Source organism: Coregonus lavaretus (assembly GCF_964263955.1).
Source record: "Coregonus lavaretus genome assembly, chromosome: 4".
Taxonomy (NCBI): Eukaryota; Metazoa; Chordata; class Actinopteri; order Salmoniformes; family Salmonidae; genus Coregonus; species Coregonus lavaretus.
The window spans coordinates 29,851,292-29,868,263 of record NC_139991.1 but is presented as its reverse complement, the minus strand read 5'-3'; the positions used below and the strand labels follow the sequence as shown (position 1 = coordinate 29,868,263).

General features: G+C 43.5%; 1 protein-coding gene across 1 annotated transcript in view; it reads right to left on the bottom strand.

The window, feature by feature from the left end:
- The window catches only part of rc3h2 (ring finger and CCCH-type domains 2), a gene marked incomplete at its 3' end in the record, with an annotated part of 19,842 nt that extends 3,412 nt beyond the window's left edge, over positions 1 to 16,430 (bottom strand). Inside the window, 5 exon segments of the mRNA XM_084159255.1 lie at positions 700 to 875; positions 1,470 to 1,703; positions 2,770 to 2,887; positions 3,125 to 3,447; positions 16,224 to 16,430. Coding sequence (XP_084015381.1) covers positions 700 to 875; positions 1,470 to 1,703; positions 2,770 to 2,887; positions 3,125 to 3,355 — 759 coding nt within the window. The 5' untranslated portion in view covers positions 3,356 to 3,447; positions 16,224 to 16,430.
- Positions 16,431 to 16,972: the final 542 nt, after the last annotated feature.

The window sequence follows — 16,972 nt, the reverse complement described above, 5'->3', positions numbered from 1 at the left end:
TGTCTGTCTGTCTGTCTGTCTGTCTGTCTGTCTGTCTGTCTGTCTGTCTGCCTGCCTGCCTCTCATCTCCAAATGACAACACTGTCACATACACACACGCACACACACACACACACACGCACAGACACACACACACACACACACACACACTTCCTTGTCACCAGCAGACTGTTTTTTTCTATCACTTGGAGTTTTCAGACATTCATTGAGTATGGAGAGGACCATTTTGAGTCGTTTAATGTGTTTCCATTCTCAGCTAATTTGCCATAATTGGCTATTTACATCTAAACCAAAGATCTGTTATTTTTTTTTATCTCTTAGAGACATTCAGGAACACCATCTGTGCACATGGTAAGTGACACTCAGAAGGTTTTTCCACTGCTGGGCATCATAAGTGCCAGAGGCAGAAGATGGCAGACAGAGTCACTCTTACGTAAGTGTGGTTCATTAATCAAATGTGATTGGTGGTACAGCATAGTGTGTATTGATGTCTATAGCAGTGTAAGTAAGATAAAGTTATCGTTTTATAGCACTTAGGTGAAACCGCTGAATCAGTGTCCTCTTTATCATCCCTATAGTGTGTGTGTGTGTGTGTGTGTGTGCGTGCGCGTGCGTGTGTGTGTGAGTGCATCATACATGCATGTGAGCGCAAACATTACATACAATATACAACATAATATACAATACAATATGTCTTACCTTAAAGCAGGAGGCTCTGTAGAGCAGTTGGACTACGTGTCCAATGGAGGTCTTGGAGGCCTGAGGGAACCTAGCCTCCAGCTTCTGGACCACAAACAGCACCAGCACCTTCCTGGACAAAGCTGAGCCTTCCTCTAGAGCCAGCAACACCAGCTTTAGAGCATCCTCCTGCATCGCTGGATGACGATACAGACAACTTTTATTATACACAAATTACATAGTACTGTAGTACTAGAACGCAAGATATCTGATAGTACATACTAGTAGATAACATCTGATACATCAGCCTAATGTCACTACAGTAAGAGGGGATGGGGAGATTATAATATTGAATGCCAGGGTGGGTGTTCTATTGGCAATTCCATTGGTGTCTACAGGCCTCCTGTAGCTCAGTTGGTAGAGCATGGCACTTGCAACGCCATGGTTGTGGGTTCGATTCCCACGGGGGTCCAGTATGAAAAATGTATGCACTCACTAACTGTAAGTCGCTCTGGATAAGAGCGTCTGCTAAATGACTCAAATGTAAATGTAATGTGTCTTCAGACTTGAAACTCAAAACTCAGATCAGGTGTGAGAAACAGAGTTCCCCCAATCAGAATCTGCCCTATGAGTAATCATCATAAGACACCAGTCTATATGAGGTTCAACAGCTCATAGCAAACCTTACGGATATCACTCATTCACAAAACAGATCAGTTCATCATGTGATTGACAGGTGTATTATCATCAGTTGATATGATTGACAGGTGTATTATCCAGTCACCACTCACCAGGCCCCAGGAACTGGCATCCCCGTGCCCTTACGGCGGCCCACAGGTTGGCAGAGAGCTGCTGTGGGTTCTGGTGCTGCAGGATGAGCTCTGTGACGGTACGTTCCCCTAGAGACCGGCCCGCCCGCACCGCACGTACACGCCCCTCCTCTTCTACCAGCTGGCAGTTGACCAGTGTCACCAGCTTCCTCTGCATGGGTCGACTTAGCGCACTCGGACTGAGGGTCACCACACCTGCATGGTAGAGAGAGGGGAGGTCAAAGGTCAGAAGACAGGTCCCGCACACACTGAAATACTAGCCTGGTCCTTGATCTGTTTGTGCTGCCTTGCCAACTCCTATTGGCAGCCCAAACAGATCTGGGACCAGGCTACTTAAATACTACCACAGAGACAGTTCCCTGCCACACTCAGTTAATGTTTACCAGAGCAACAGGTTAATCCTATATTCCTCTAGTGTCTTAAAACACTTTATTACAGTGAGTCTATGAAAGAGCAGGGCTGGATGACTACAGTATCCTCTCTAATTCTGTGATCATCACAAAAACAGTTGACAGAGCTGCTGAGCAGTTTAACTGCACTCTCAGCTCGCCACAGAGAGCTTTCCAGGTGAATTACACCCAATAAACGGACCACTTCGGCACGGCAATTGGATTTTAAAAGCACTGATGGGAAAGCAGGACTGGATTCAAGGATTACTGCCCGTCACACACATCGCTTTATGGGTCCTAGGAGAGGGATTTCCCATCCTCCATCCTGCAATAATTGCTACAGATAATCTAGTCCTGTATACCTGAGAATGAGATGTAATAAAATATATGCTCAATATTAATTGACATGCAGGGGAGCCAAAGGTCAAGGTGGTGGATGGTAAAGTGATATTATTAGTTTAACTTTTTTTAAAACATTTAGCCAATTAACTTTTTTCTTGTCTAATCTAATCTTGTCATCTAATTCAATGATTCCTTTGAAACTAATGTAACTGAAACTACTTTCGACAGAGCTCATTACATTTCCTTTTGATATAATGTGCTTTGTGTTGGTGTGTGGGGCCCAGGTTCCGTATCGCCTTACAGAGTGGATAGGTTTCCTGGTTGTAGCCTGAGTGTCGCTGCTTCTACATGCTCTGACGCAAACATTCCCACCACAATAATCTCAGACCCTGAGAATAACAGGAACTGCTGTGGTCCTCTACACACACACACACACACACACACACTCACAAACACACACACATGCATTCGCACACACACACACACACACACAGAGATGCATTTATCAACACAGTTCTATGCTCTAGTACCTTTTCCTCCACTGATGGGTTTGAGATAGAGAGCCAGCTCCTCCACACACACCCTGCACACCTCATAGTGCTCTACCTCCACAGCACTGCTCAGAGTCACAGGCTGGGACTCCAGGACCTGGGAACATACCACAAACACAACAACAAATCATCATTATCATCATTATAATCATCATCATTATCATCCTTATCATCCTTATCATCATTATCTACATCATTATCATCATTATAATCATCATCATTATCATCATTATCATCATCATCATCATCGTAATCATCATCATCATTATTATATCATCATCATCATGAGAAAAAGAAGAAGAACAGCAGCAACAACAACACGTGCTGTACCCACCTGAGCTCCCACCAGCTGTAGCAGGGCACAGTTGACGGGCAGGAGGTCAATGTCAGTGCTGATGGCTGTCTGGTCGAAGGGGCAGGCCTTGCGGTGCAGCTTGTGCAGACAGGTCTTACACATGGTGTGTGAGCATCCCAGACTGATGGGCTTGTGGCCACTGCTGTCAAACTCATTGTAGCAGATGGGGCAGGAGAGGAACTCTGTCCATTGGGCCGCCTGCACTGGCATCCTGCTGCCTGTCCTGCCTGCTGTCACCTCTGGAGGGTGCTGTCTCACTCAGGGGGATCGCATGCCACCACGCCCCAACAGCTCAATGACAACTGGTAGAGAAGAAGAAAGAAAGTAGGTTAGAGTGAAGGTCAGCAGCAGACTGGCCATCGCCAGAGAGACCATGCACTCCATTGATTCTCCATTGAGCAAGGTTTTTAATCTGTGTCCGGGAAACTGGCCTGTCATGTTTTAGTTTCGGTTTTTGTCTTTTATTGCCTTCCAAAAACCATAGGTGCAAACTGCACAGGTGAAATGCGCAATAAATCTGGCACCTAGTGGCTAAAGACGGCTTAGCTGTTTCACAATCAGAATCTTGGAAGAGAAAGGAGAGTGGTGGGCGGTTATCTCTCCACGCTTTCTTTCTTTCCCTCTATTTTCCTCTCTTCTATCCCCCTGCCTGTGAACAAACACCCCTCTCCTCCACTGCCCACTACATTAGTAAGGGAGGTGGTTTGCTGAACCACACTCGCATGATGAGTTACCTTGTCCTGAGACCTGAAGACTTGTGTTAACTCCCTGGTCTAATGCATAGGTTTTAGCTCAGTGGGCTAACACAATCTTAGGGAACACAGGAGACCTGGGATTTGAACCCCAGTTTGTCACACACCCATAACCTCACCCTTTCTGCCGCAGCCCCACCCTCTCTCTGATGCCCTCCCTGCCTGTCCATCATGCCTCCTCCTGGGTTAGGGTGGAGAGGCCTTCCTAGGCTGGCTACAGAACCTGGAGGTGCCCTGCCTTGGCATGGTCCTATCAGTCTGATTTATACATTGACTGAGTACAAGGTCAGATTTACACACCCTCTATCTCTCTCTATCTCTCTCTCTCTGTCTGCACTCTGTCACAGAGCACAGGATTTTAAATCCTCAGAGTGAAATCCAAGAGAGCAACAGGATGGGCACAGAGAGAAAGACAGAGATAGAGAGAACATGCTCATACAGCCAGTTATAGCCAAATGGTTCAGAATAATCACTGCAGATGATGATTTCGATTTTTTTTGTGATCCCCATTAGCTGTTGAAGAAGCAGCAGCTATTCTTCCTGGGGTCCACACAAAATACAGAACACCAATGGACAGGAACAGCAACACAAATCCAAACCAAGAACACCATGACCACAGAACAACATGACTACAAGAAGAAAGAGAAAACAAATAAAAATAAATAAATAAATGAATAATACTAAGAATAATGTGTGGGTGTGTGTAGAGTGTGTTAGAGTGTGTGTGTGTGTGTGTGTGTCTCTTCACAGTCCACTTTGTTATTTGAGGTGTTGTTTTATCTGTTTTTTTTTTACTGATTGTATTGCTTGCCTGAGTTACCTGAGGTGGAAGAGAATTTCATTAACAAAGTAATTGCTCTTTACAGTACTGTGCATCACCAAGCCTCCGTTCTGGACTTGGGGACAGTGAAGAGACCCTTGATTGCGTGTCTTGTGGGGTTTGTATGGATTTTTTGAGCTTTGTGTTAACTGGCTGAAGAGACAATTTGGTACTTTCAGCACGTCAATACTTTTTACAAAGACCAGCAGTGATGCAGTCAATCTCTCCTGATGATCTGGCCAATAAGCAAGTCTGCAAGGCTTTAGACCAGGGGGATTCAAATCTTACCATATGAGGTCCAGAGTACTGCTGGTTTTCTGTAATACCTGATAATTAATTGCACCCACCTGATTTCCCAGGTCTAAATCAGTCCCCGATTAGAGGGAAATAATTAAACTGTACTGTATCCAAGCAGCAACGGCACCTGGAGCCACGACTTAACTTCCCTGCATGCAACAGCTGCACTGACAGACAGACAGGCATCTGCTTGGTGGAACCAACTGCACCACCATCACTACCCGTCACCCCATGCATTGCATGAAGAAGTTACATCAGGCTGGCTTAGAGCTGGCTCTACCAGGCTAACCTGTATAGTCTTCTTGCTGTCTTGCTGAGTTCAGTTATGCAACAGAAGCATGCACTGCTGTTCACAATCAATCATTGTGCAGAGACAGAGGGAGCCACCATGCACATTGACCCTGAAGGACAGGTTATGTGAGGAAAGATTGTGTGTGTGTGCGTGCGTGTAATTAACTTAACTAAATAATCTCACTCAACTCGAAAATGCATAAATTCTAGGCATGCCTACAAATCTATCTAGACTACTAAAATATCAAGCTCTTCAAGCATCTAAGATGAAATATGATAACCACTTCGACAGTTTTGCCTGTATCATTGCATTGATATACTTTACAGAATAAAAAGCAAGTAACTTATTAAAGTAAATAAAATTACCCACTTGGTTTAAGTGTGAAAGTTATGATTGCGCATTCAACTACTTTTCCCACAAAATTACGCACCATCCAAGTGTCCCAGGGAGCGATGTGTCCACATTGCCTCTCCCGCGTGGACAGCTCCGTGCTGATCTTGCGTGTCATGTTTCCGCGAGGGCGCTGATTCTGAATATAATGCCACGAGCTTCACGCAACAGTTGAGCTCAGTCTCTGGTTCACCGACCAAAGTGAAAATGCATGTGACGACAAAACGTGCAAAGGCTACTGGGGGAAAGTTTTTGGAGCTTAAAGTTAGATGTGGTGATGCGCCGAAGCCAATGGGCGGGAAATCGTAAATATAATTTGAACCACAGTGAGTGATTCAGTGTCACGTTTAAACCACCTGTTCCTGACTGTAAGCTACAGCGACATCCTGTTGTTCAGGGTGCCCCTGATCATGTTAACCATCTCCTTGTAATATACAGTCTCATGTAATCGGTAACCCACGCAATAAACTGGCAAAAAACTAGAGGAAATGGCTTGTTCATCTTGTGACTACTGTTGGTGAGATAAGAGGATATCTGCCCCACCCACACACACACACACACACACACAAAGTATTCCACAAAAATATACAATGTAACATTTAGCTGTACACATTTGGTTCTACACATTTGGCCACTCACATTTGGCTCTCCTCACACACATACCACAGTCAGTCCTCACATGCCACCTGTAGAGTTCTCTGTTGGCTCCTGAAATGTACCCTATGTGCCTCAAGAGAACAGCATGTGTTCTATAATCTAAAGGACTGCCTGGTATTCTAAATGGAAATCATGTAGTCTGCTGATGGACAGGCCCTCATGTTAGCCAGCCGGCTGGTCCCCACCCCCACTCCTCTACCCCCCTCCTACCGAGGCAGGGGTAGAACCTGAACCCTTGGAATGCTAGGAGCAGTTAATACATGTGCGACTTTAAGGTTGCTCCTGACTGACTGGCCCTTAAGATTACAGCATCATGACCCCAGAGTTAGAACAACCTGTTCTATACCAATGATTCCCAACCTTTTTTGGTTACTGTACCACCAACTGAATTCTGCTCTGCCCAGAGTACCCCTGAAGTAACCCCTCATGTGTACTTTACCAGTAAGCCTATGGTCTCATGAGTCTTCTCAAGTACCCCCTGTGGATAGGCCAAGTACCCCCAGGGGTCCTAGTACCCCTGGTTGGGAACCACTGTTCTAGACTATAGTTTAGCTCATAGTGTAGTAGTAGGGCTGTTGGAGGGGACTGAGAATAACTTTTGTAAGTGTGTGAGTTCAAGTAGGAGAGAGAGAGAGAGAGAGAGAGAGAGAGAGAGAGAGAGAGAGAGAGAGAGAGAGAGAGAGAGAGAGAGAGAGAGAGAGAGAGAGAGAGAGAGAGAGAGAGAGTGAGTATGTGCACATGTGCATGTGTGTGTGTGTGTGCGTGTGTGTCCATGCCTGTGTGTTTTGAAGGGGGCTATTCTCTTGTAAAGAGGACAGCTGGGCTTGTCCTGCACCAGTAAACTCTGCTGTTCCAGACATGGCCTTAGGACACCAGTCTCCCCACCACTCTACCAACCAGGCCCTCAGAGTACAGTACAATACAGTACATTACAACCGGTGACAGGGCTGAGATTTCACACAAACATTTATGTGGTGGGCAATGGAATATAGAATACGGAATATGGAATACTGCGAGTGGGTTTCAATAAAATGAGTCACAGTCATTACTGTCTGTTTGAGTCATGAAACAAGATTGCCACAAACCTAATCACTATTCAATCACTACCCCCTTAATGAGTTCAATACTATATTCCTCTGGATGATATAGCTTGATCTTTGCTCTGAACCCCTCATCAGAGAAATAGAATCAATTTTTCAAAACAAAGTGTTTGTAGAAAAAAACAAAAGACAAGCTTGTCTATTATATATCCTGTCGCCTAGTCACTTTATCCCTACCTACAGTTTATCTACATAGCTACCTCAATTACCTCGTACCACTGCACATCGACTCGGTACTGATACTCCCTGTATATAGCCATGTTATTTTTTACTCTTTATTGTTATTCGTTATTCACTGTGTATTTATTCCTTGTGTCACTATTTCCATTTTTTATTTTTTGTCTTTAACTCTGGGTTGTTAAAAAAACACCCGCGTGTAAGCATTTCACTGTTAGTCTACACCCGTTGTTTACAAATCATGTGACAAATAACGTTTGATTTGAATTTGTTTCCTCTTCCTGTGTTAAAAAAAAAAACAACACTGTTTATTTCCTGTTATTGTTTATCAGTTTGGATTTCTATTCAGAGGTCAATATTTCACAACTTCATTTGGAGAGGGACTTTCAAACATGATCCATATCTCAGGGTTAATTTTGACTATTACATTTAATTTAATTTAATTAACCATTTGTAATGATCATCTTAAAAATAAAACAACTGCAGTCCTCTATAAACAGAACTATAAGTGCAACTTTACAATTGTAGGCCTAGTGATATTAGACCTGGGGCACATTATAGGCTGTACATCAGGATGTATTTATTTTGATTTCAAAAGGCCTTTTGTGTATTCATTCAGGCATATATAAGCTACGTTGGCGGTGGGTGGCACTGCCACTTATCACTAGTGAGAGATCTAACTGTACACGGATGTAGGTGCCACAGTAATTCTTGGAACGTGCATTTTGTAATGCAACTTCATTGAACAACCACTTTGTGTAAAATTGTCTAACATTTTCTGTTACACTGATGCCTCTGTGCAAAGGAGCCTAATTTAATAATAGGCTAGGCCTAATAGATTAGGGTTGACAATCTTGAAGTCTATTGTTCTTTGTAGGTTTACATTCCTGTAGGTTTATAGGCCTATATGCACAAATATATTGAAATAGACATATCATGAAGAAATCGTGCATGGCTCCTAAATGTTGTAATGGTACCCCATAATAAATTATCTGCCTGCAGACATTAAGGAGGAATGAGAACAGTTGCCAATTACTATAACTGTGTATGGACTCGACCATCATCAGCAGCCATTGGCTATATAGCCATTGGCCTAGTCAAACGTTTTGGCAGCATGCAACACTTCTAAAAATCTTAATTGGACAACCAGCTGAAAGTCGCGCTTCTCTCTGTGACTTACCTTATGCACTGTAACGGAGCACTATAATAATCATATTTTTATCGTCCAAGAGAGCAAACGGCAAAAGATCTTCATCAGTTGCAATGGAAACGCAGCAATCAAACCAATAATATAGACCCCGTATTTAAAACTGCCTGGCGCATCATTTCATCACATCAAATTACTGTTATTTGATCCAATTTCTCTATTCATTTCCAGCCAATGCGACATGTTCGCTCAAAGGTACCCTCCCTCGGTTTGACAACCGGGCAGAACGATCGTGTGGAGCCTACTGTATCACTCCGCTTCCCGTTTTTGAACTGCGTGCCTTGGGCTGGCGCGTCTTGATCAACAGGAGAGTGTTATGTGGTAAAACGAGCTGTACAAAATAATATATATTCAAATTTCACCTCGAAACCTTGTTTATAATGGTTGTGCGTATGTGGTACTATTTTCATGTTATGGGCAAGGATAAAGACGTAAAGGGGCAAAGCCGGAACAAGCCGCTTTTCGAGGCGTGGGCTGCATCTTTTTAAAGAGACAGAGGATGCGATAGGACCGTAAGACTCAATGCTCCGATCATGTTTTGGCCCTATAATGGCCACCCCCTATCGAATTGACCGTATTAGTGTCTCTGCTTGCTTAAGTTTTAATCTCATTTGTCTAATAGTATAATCTAATGCAAGATAAGCCACATAATTTGAAGAGCAAGAAAAAGTGCAGTGTATCCAGAATGTTCTAGCATTCAGTAAGACATCTGCTATAATGCTACTGTGTAATAACATAATAGAATAATGAATAAAATAATGAATAGAATAATGATTCTACCTGTAACAACCTGATGAGCATATTGAGTGATTTAGCTCTTACTGGGATCTAGGCTTTGGCACTGATTGTAGTAATGCTGTAGAAATGGCAGAAACGTGGTTCAGAGGATGGAGAGCGAGAGGCCCAATGCTCCCCTCTCTCCTTTCCTCCATTCCTCATTCATAATGGAAGGGTCTTAAACATCACTTTACACATACACATACACACACACACACACACACACACACACACACACACACACACACACACACACACACACACACACACACACACACACACACACAAACACACACAATCCTCCCTCTCCGAGGGGACCCTGAGGATGAGAGAAGTGTTGGGCTGCACTGAGCTGAGTGTGGCGGACATTTCTGGAGCAAAAGGATAAAAGAGAAAGAGAAGAGAGTGACTGAGAGAGAGAAAGAAGGGAGGGGAGAGGGAGAGGGAGAGAAAGAAGGGAGGGGAGAGGGAGAGAGAGAGAAAGAAGGGAGGGGAGATGGAGAGAGAGAGAAAGGAGGGAGGGGAGAGGGAGAGGAGAGGGAGAGGGAGAGGGAGAGAAAGAAGGGAGGGTAGAGAGAGAAAGAAGGGAGGGGAGAGGGAGAGGGAGAGAAAGAGCAAGGAAACCCTCTCAGACATGCTGGAGAATCCACTCATATAGTATTGATGCTCAGTGAGGCACACAGATGCAGTCGGGTCATATACTGTAACTGGGGCATACAACGACTCCCTCCCTCACTCTATATCTCTTTGCAGAACACATAGCCTACATACCAACACACAAAGACACCAACATATTATAGAGCAGCTGTTTACACATAAATAAATATTGATTCATACATTCCATTCATACGCACACAAACATTAATCCAGGATTATGTGTCTTGGAGGTTCCCTGTGTCTACATGTAAACTCTTAATTATTATTATTATTATTATTCATTCCAAGTGAAATGTCAGAAAGAGGAATTCCCAACATCCAAATACTGCAGGCGCCACCTTGTGGCCATCTATAAAAGTCTACAACGCAGTATGCAGTCAAAACCATTATGACAGTAAAAGAACTGCTGATTTAAACAGACACACATTTAATCAATGAGACATTACGCAATATTCATATAGACAGGTAACGGCATATTGGGAAACTGACCTAAAATGTGCAATGTCTGATTTGTCAACCAGCATAAGAATATATCATTATTTTCGGTTTATAATGTTTACATGTGGTTCACAAGACAAGTAGTAAAATGAAAAACAAACCAAAACAGGGTAGGCAACAACACGTCCACCACGCTGACCCTCTACACAGGGGCCCCTCAAGGGTGTGTGCTTAGTCCCCTCCTGTACTCCCTGTTCACCCAAGACTGCATGGCCACGCACGACTCCAACACCATCATCAAGTTTGCTGACGACACAACGGTGGTAGGCCTGATCACCGACGGCAATGAGACAGCTTACAGGGGGGAGGTCAGAGACTTGGCAGTGTGGTGCCATGACAACAACCTCTCCCTCAACATCAGTAAGACGAAGGAGCTGATCGTGGACTATAGGAGAAAGAGGGGAGAGCATGCCCCCATCCACATCGACGGGGCTGTAGTGGAGCGGGTCGAGAGCTTCAAGTTCCTTGGCATCCACATCACTAAGGACTTAACATGGTCCACATACACCCGCACAGTCGTGAAGAGGGCACGACAGCATCTCTTCCCCCTCAGGAGGTTGAAAAGATTTGGCATGGGCCATTGTATCCTCAAAAGGTTCTACAGCTTCACCATCAAGAGCATCTTTACTGGCTGCATCACCACTTGGTATGGCAAATGCACCACCCTCGACAGCAAAGCGGTACGGAGGGTGGTACGGAGAGCCCAGTACATCACTGGGGCCGAACTTCCTGCCATCCAGGACCTCTATATCAGGTGGTGTCAGAGGAAGGGCTGAACAATTGCCAAAGACTCCAGCAACCCAATCCATAGACTGTTCACTCTGCTACCGTCCGGCAAACAGGACCGGAACATCGGCTCTTGGACCAACAGGCTCCGAGACAGCTTCTACCCCCAAGCCATAAGACTGCTAAATAGCCATGACTGCTAAATAGTTAATTAATGGTTACCCGGACTATCTGCACTTACTGTATCTTGCACTGACTCTATGCACACTCACAAGATTATACACTAAGTGTATAAAACATTAGGAACACCTTCATAATATTGTGTTGCACCCCGTTTTGCCCTCAGAACAGCCTCAATTCGTTGGGGCACGGGCTCTACAAGGTGTCGAAAGCATTCCACAGGGATGCTGGCCCATGTTGACTCCAATGCTTCCCACAGTTGTGTCAAGTTGGCTGGATGTCCTTTGGGTGGTGGACCATTCTTGATACACACTGGAAACTGTTGAACATGAAAAACCCAGCAGCGTTGGGGTTCTTGACACAAACCGGTGCGCCTGGCACCTACTACCATACCCCGTTCAAAGGCACTTAAATCTTTTGTCTTACCCATTCACCCTCTGAATGGCACACACACAATCCATGTCTCAATTTTCTAACCCATCTCCTCCTCTTCATCTACACTGATTAAAGTGGATTTAACAAGTGACATCAATAAGGGATCATAGCCTTCACCTGGATTCACCTGGTCAGTCTATGTCATGGAAAGAGCAGGTGTTCCTAATGTTTTGTACACTCAGTGTATATAGGCCTACTGTTTATTATAGGCTACAGTAGGCTACTAAATAAACTTTCCAGTGGCACACTGACTCACCAACTGATGAAGATGAAGCCATAGGCTACTCACCGGTGATGGCCGATGCGCTCCTCGTGGCAATAGCCTATCTCAAGATAAGCTACTTTTGAAAAACAGGGCTGCTGTTCGCTCACAATTGGGAGTTGTTGAGAAAAAAATGTTTCTATTGATTCTACAGACAGATTAGCAATCTCTTTTTAGCATTAGGCCTTTGCTTTCCAAACTGTACTTTTTTCCCGCTATTGTATTTAGAAATTTGCTAAAGGCAAACTGTACAGCCGCAACCAACCATAGAAATATAATCCATAGATGGCAGTTCCCATTCAAGTCATGACTAGCAGCCATTGCTAGTGTACCCATGAGTTCAACAGTCAAATTGCCAGGGTAAGAAGTTCCAAAACCCTTCTATGGATTATATGACTATGGCCACAATGCAACAAGCTGTATATTTGACATGCATGCTGCCCAAATTGTGGCCTTCCTGACTGTAGGTAACTTGAGTAAATGAGTATATGTTATGGTGTGGGGTGCATTTTCCTGGCATGGTTTAGGTCCACTTGTAGAATCTATGCCAAGGTGCATTGAAGCTGTTCTGGCAGCTCGTGCTGGCCCAACACCCCTTTAAAGCTACAATATGTCACTTTTTGGGCAACCGACCAAATTCACATAGAAAGGGGGGTTATAGATCTGTCATTTTCATTGAAAGCAAGTTTAAGAAGAAGTAGATATGTTCTATGTGCGCTATTGCTATACTTCCCATTCTTAGGTTTTGTACACCAGCTTCAAACAGCTTAAAATACAATATTTTGGGTTATTGAAAATATATTTCACAGCCGTTGAGATGGTACAATCATTCTATGCATTGCTTGTTTTGTCACATAAACTGAAATTACTATTAGAATTTTAGCAACCAGGAAATAGCGGAGTGATTTCTGCACATTGCACCTTTAAGACAGTTTATGTTGGTGTTTACTTTATTTTGGCAGCTGCCTGTATGTGCTTGTGATAAAACTTATTCCACAGTTATTTTTTTAGAAACTATTGAACCCCTTTGGCTAAATGATGTTCTCTGTTGTAATTTGAACATTGAGAGCCGGCTCTGGTGGTTGGATATATATATTTTTAAATATATATTTATTGCCTCTTGGGCCCCCTACGGGCTTCAGCCCCTGTAAGCCCCTGCATTAATCTGCCCCTGATTGTGTAGGCTGACAAATGGCTATAAACATCATCTCTGCATGGGAGAGGCTATAAGGATACGCCTGGTAACCAAATTGATGACGTTTGTCGTGCAGCGAGAGCCGAGTGGAGACGAACCGATTTGGTTCAGTCAGTTCAGTAAGTCTTCCTTATGAGCCCATCTAGCCAGTCATTCTGGTCTCATAGACTAGCCATAACATAGTAAATGTAAATCCGGGACACTCAAATTGGTATGATATGTTACGTTTGGTATGGTTACATAATACAGAAGGTTAGTTAAGGCAAAAACGAAAGGAGGGTGGTTGATCGAGGTTGATGGGTGAGAGTATAAAGCGAACATTTAGGAACTAAAAGGTTGTGTGTTCGAATCTCATCATGGACATTATTAGCTGCTTAGCAACTTTGCAACTACTTACTACATTTTAGCTACTTTGAAACTACTTAGCATGTTAGCTTCCCCTTCCCCTAACCCTAATCCTAACCATAATCCTTTAACCTAACTCCTAACCTTAACCCTAACCTTTTAACCTAAGTCCTAACCCTAACCCTAACCATAATCCCTAACCCTAACCCCTAGCCTAGCTAACGTTAACCACCTAGCAGTGGCAGCTCCTGAAAAAATTCTCAGGAGGGGCAATTTTTCTGATGATTTAGGTGACCTACACACATTTTAAAAAAGACATGTCCAGCAACAACATGAAGACAGGGGCAGCATATAAGTCAATACCAGAAGCATTTATTGACTGATCTGGGGAGATGGATTCCAGTTTCTGTGACAGATTATAAATAATCTCTGATGCCTTTGTTATATTAGCTTTTGGTTGAATGTACTGTCGTAGTAAATATATAATGTTATAGCTTGGTCTGACTAAAATCTTGTGCATGACCCATTTTGTGTTGGGCGTTTGTTTTCAATCAATGCTGTTCCTATCCTATAACAATGGACAAAAGAGTCCTATCTTGTCAGCCTTGTCAGCAGGTGGCCAAGGACAACACCCACGCCATAGGTCTCTCAGTTCTTCCAACTCACGAGTTCTTGCTCTGAGGACACACACACACACACACACATCATCACTGATAACACACACACACACACACATCATCACTGTTAAACACACACACACACACACACAAAAATCCCCTCTCTTTAGGCTGAACATTTGAAGACAGAGAACCCGACTCAGAGCCAATGCAACAGTGGAGGGGACCTCGCCCAACTCATCAGGACCAATCAGAAGATCAGAACTACTAGATTCAACCTACATCATTTATTGTATAAAATGTCTGCACAATGTTTTCGGGGCTCTCTTCAGATAGCTCCCTAAGAGTTTGACGAACGAGTCCGTGCACGCGATTCCAGATATCTTTACCTCTGAATAAACTGCCTTTATTATACCATATCCACCCTGTCCAAAGTCTCTACTTGGTCTCAGTTCTCCAGTAAACTTGTGATTATCAACAGTACACAACGGTAACAAACAATTGGGGGAACTCACGGGGCAGATAGTAAGGTCGCAGTGACACAGAAAGCAGTTCAATGTCGGGGTACAGAGTCGCTCTCTTACCAGGATCGATCTGTGACTGTCAGATCGCGGTCCGCTCTGACCAGGGTGAAGCCGGCCGGCTCCACTTCTCCGGGACTCTGTCATCCAGCCAAGTCTCCCAGCTGTATTGGATTCCGCTGCCAGCAGCGTTTTCATTATTTAGTCCGTTCGTAGCGGGTATGTACACGATCAACAAGATCAGTCCAAAACCCACCACTGGAAATCCATGGTTGGCAGAATGTTTGTAAACTAAGTGTACAAATTAAAAACATAAAATAACGCCACACTGCAGGTCGCAACAGAGACGCTGCTAGCCGCTATTTGCTTAGTTACGTTCATGGTTACGTCACGTATGACGAAAGCGCGTAAGTGCAAGCCCACAGAAGCCCATAGAGATTGTATTGAAAGCTTTGAAATTTGAAAAAAATAGATTTTACATGACAGGCTATGAGAGACTTCTGGGCGATTTTCAACTTGACTGAAATCGCCCCAAAAACGGGCGGGGCCATTTGAAGCACGACTTTAGCCTGATTTGACATTTAGTGGCAGTCAGATCAGATTACAACACTGATAACTACTGTTGCCGTGATATAATTGATTAGAAAAAAAATCCCTTCCTTTTCCCGTTTGGCAGTGCGTCGCCCATATCGCCCTATTGAACAGGCCGTCCCTGCCACCTAGCTAACATTAGCGTTAGACACCTAGCCACTTAGCTAACATTAACATATCATACGTACAGCAAATTCGTAACATATTGTACTCTGGATGACTTCTTTACAATACAATACAACTTTGTCCATTAGTTACAGCGAACAACAAAAATGTGTCTTCTGCTCCGTTCTCAACCCCCCAAACAGCAGACCTCACACATACAGTTGAGACCAGCACAGGTTCAAGCTGCAGTGTAGCACCCCTGGATGGAGAGCATGTTGTGGGGTTAAGGGCCTTGCTCAAGGGCCCAACGACAGGGGAATGTTTTGAGGATGTGAACCCAGCAGCCCTCCAGGTGTCAGATCAATTCCGCCCATTTTTAGATAGTGTGTTGAAAGTAATTTAATAATTTAAAAGGTTATTGAATCACCAAGACTTATTATACATAATTTATTATAAATAATTGATAACATTACATACCTCCTTTCAGTTAGCAACAGTCTTCGAATGGCTTCATGAAACATAGTCCACTCAATTGACTCAAACTGAAATACTGAAATAAAAGTAACAATTAGCTAATTGCCAATGTCAATCTGTGCTAGCTAGCTTACAAACATGCTCAAATTCTAACAATATTTAAACTTTATTTATTTATCTAGCCTATAGTTTATCATATGACTTTGGCTTCATATATTTGAATTAAATTATCAACTTTGCTTACCTTAATACATTGAAAGATAACGTGCTTATTGTTAGGATACTTGCAAGTTGGTTCAACCGCCATCCTCTTACGTGGTCATGCTGGAATGGCAGTTGGTTTTTGTCTAAGAGTGTATGCTTTTACACATTATTTCCTCTTGCTTCTAGCTAGCATTTAGATTGCAACAGCACAGGTTTGTATGAACCTTGCTGTTTGCCACTCAGACCTCGGCAACAATGTTGCAAAATATGAATTTGATCTTCCCGCTGCCATAGAGAGCTAACGGTGTCGGACGTCAGCTAGCCAATTTTATGACCAGGCGAAATCATGCAAATTCAATTGGAATGTTAGCTGTCATTTCAGAGTTTGATGTGACTAGGTTAGCTTTTGTTAGCTGTTGTTTTCTAAAATCCCCATTACACTGAAGTAGGGATAGAACCCTCAAGGTTCTTTGCCTTCACTGGGTATATACACTGAACAAAAATATAAATTCAACATGCAACAATTTCAAAGATTTTACTGAGTTACA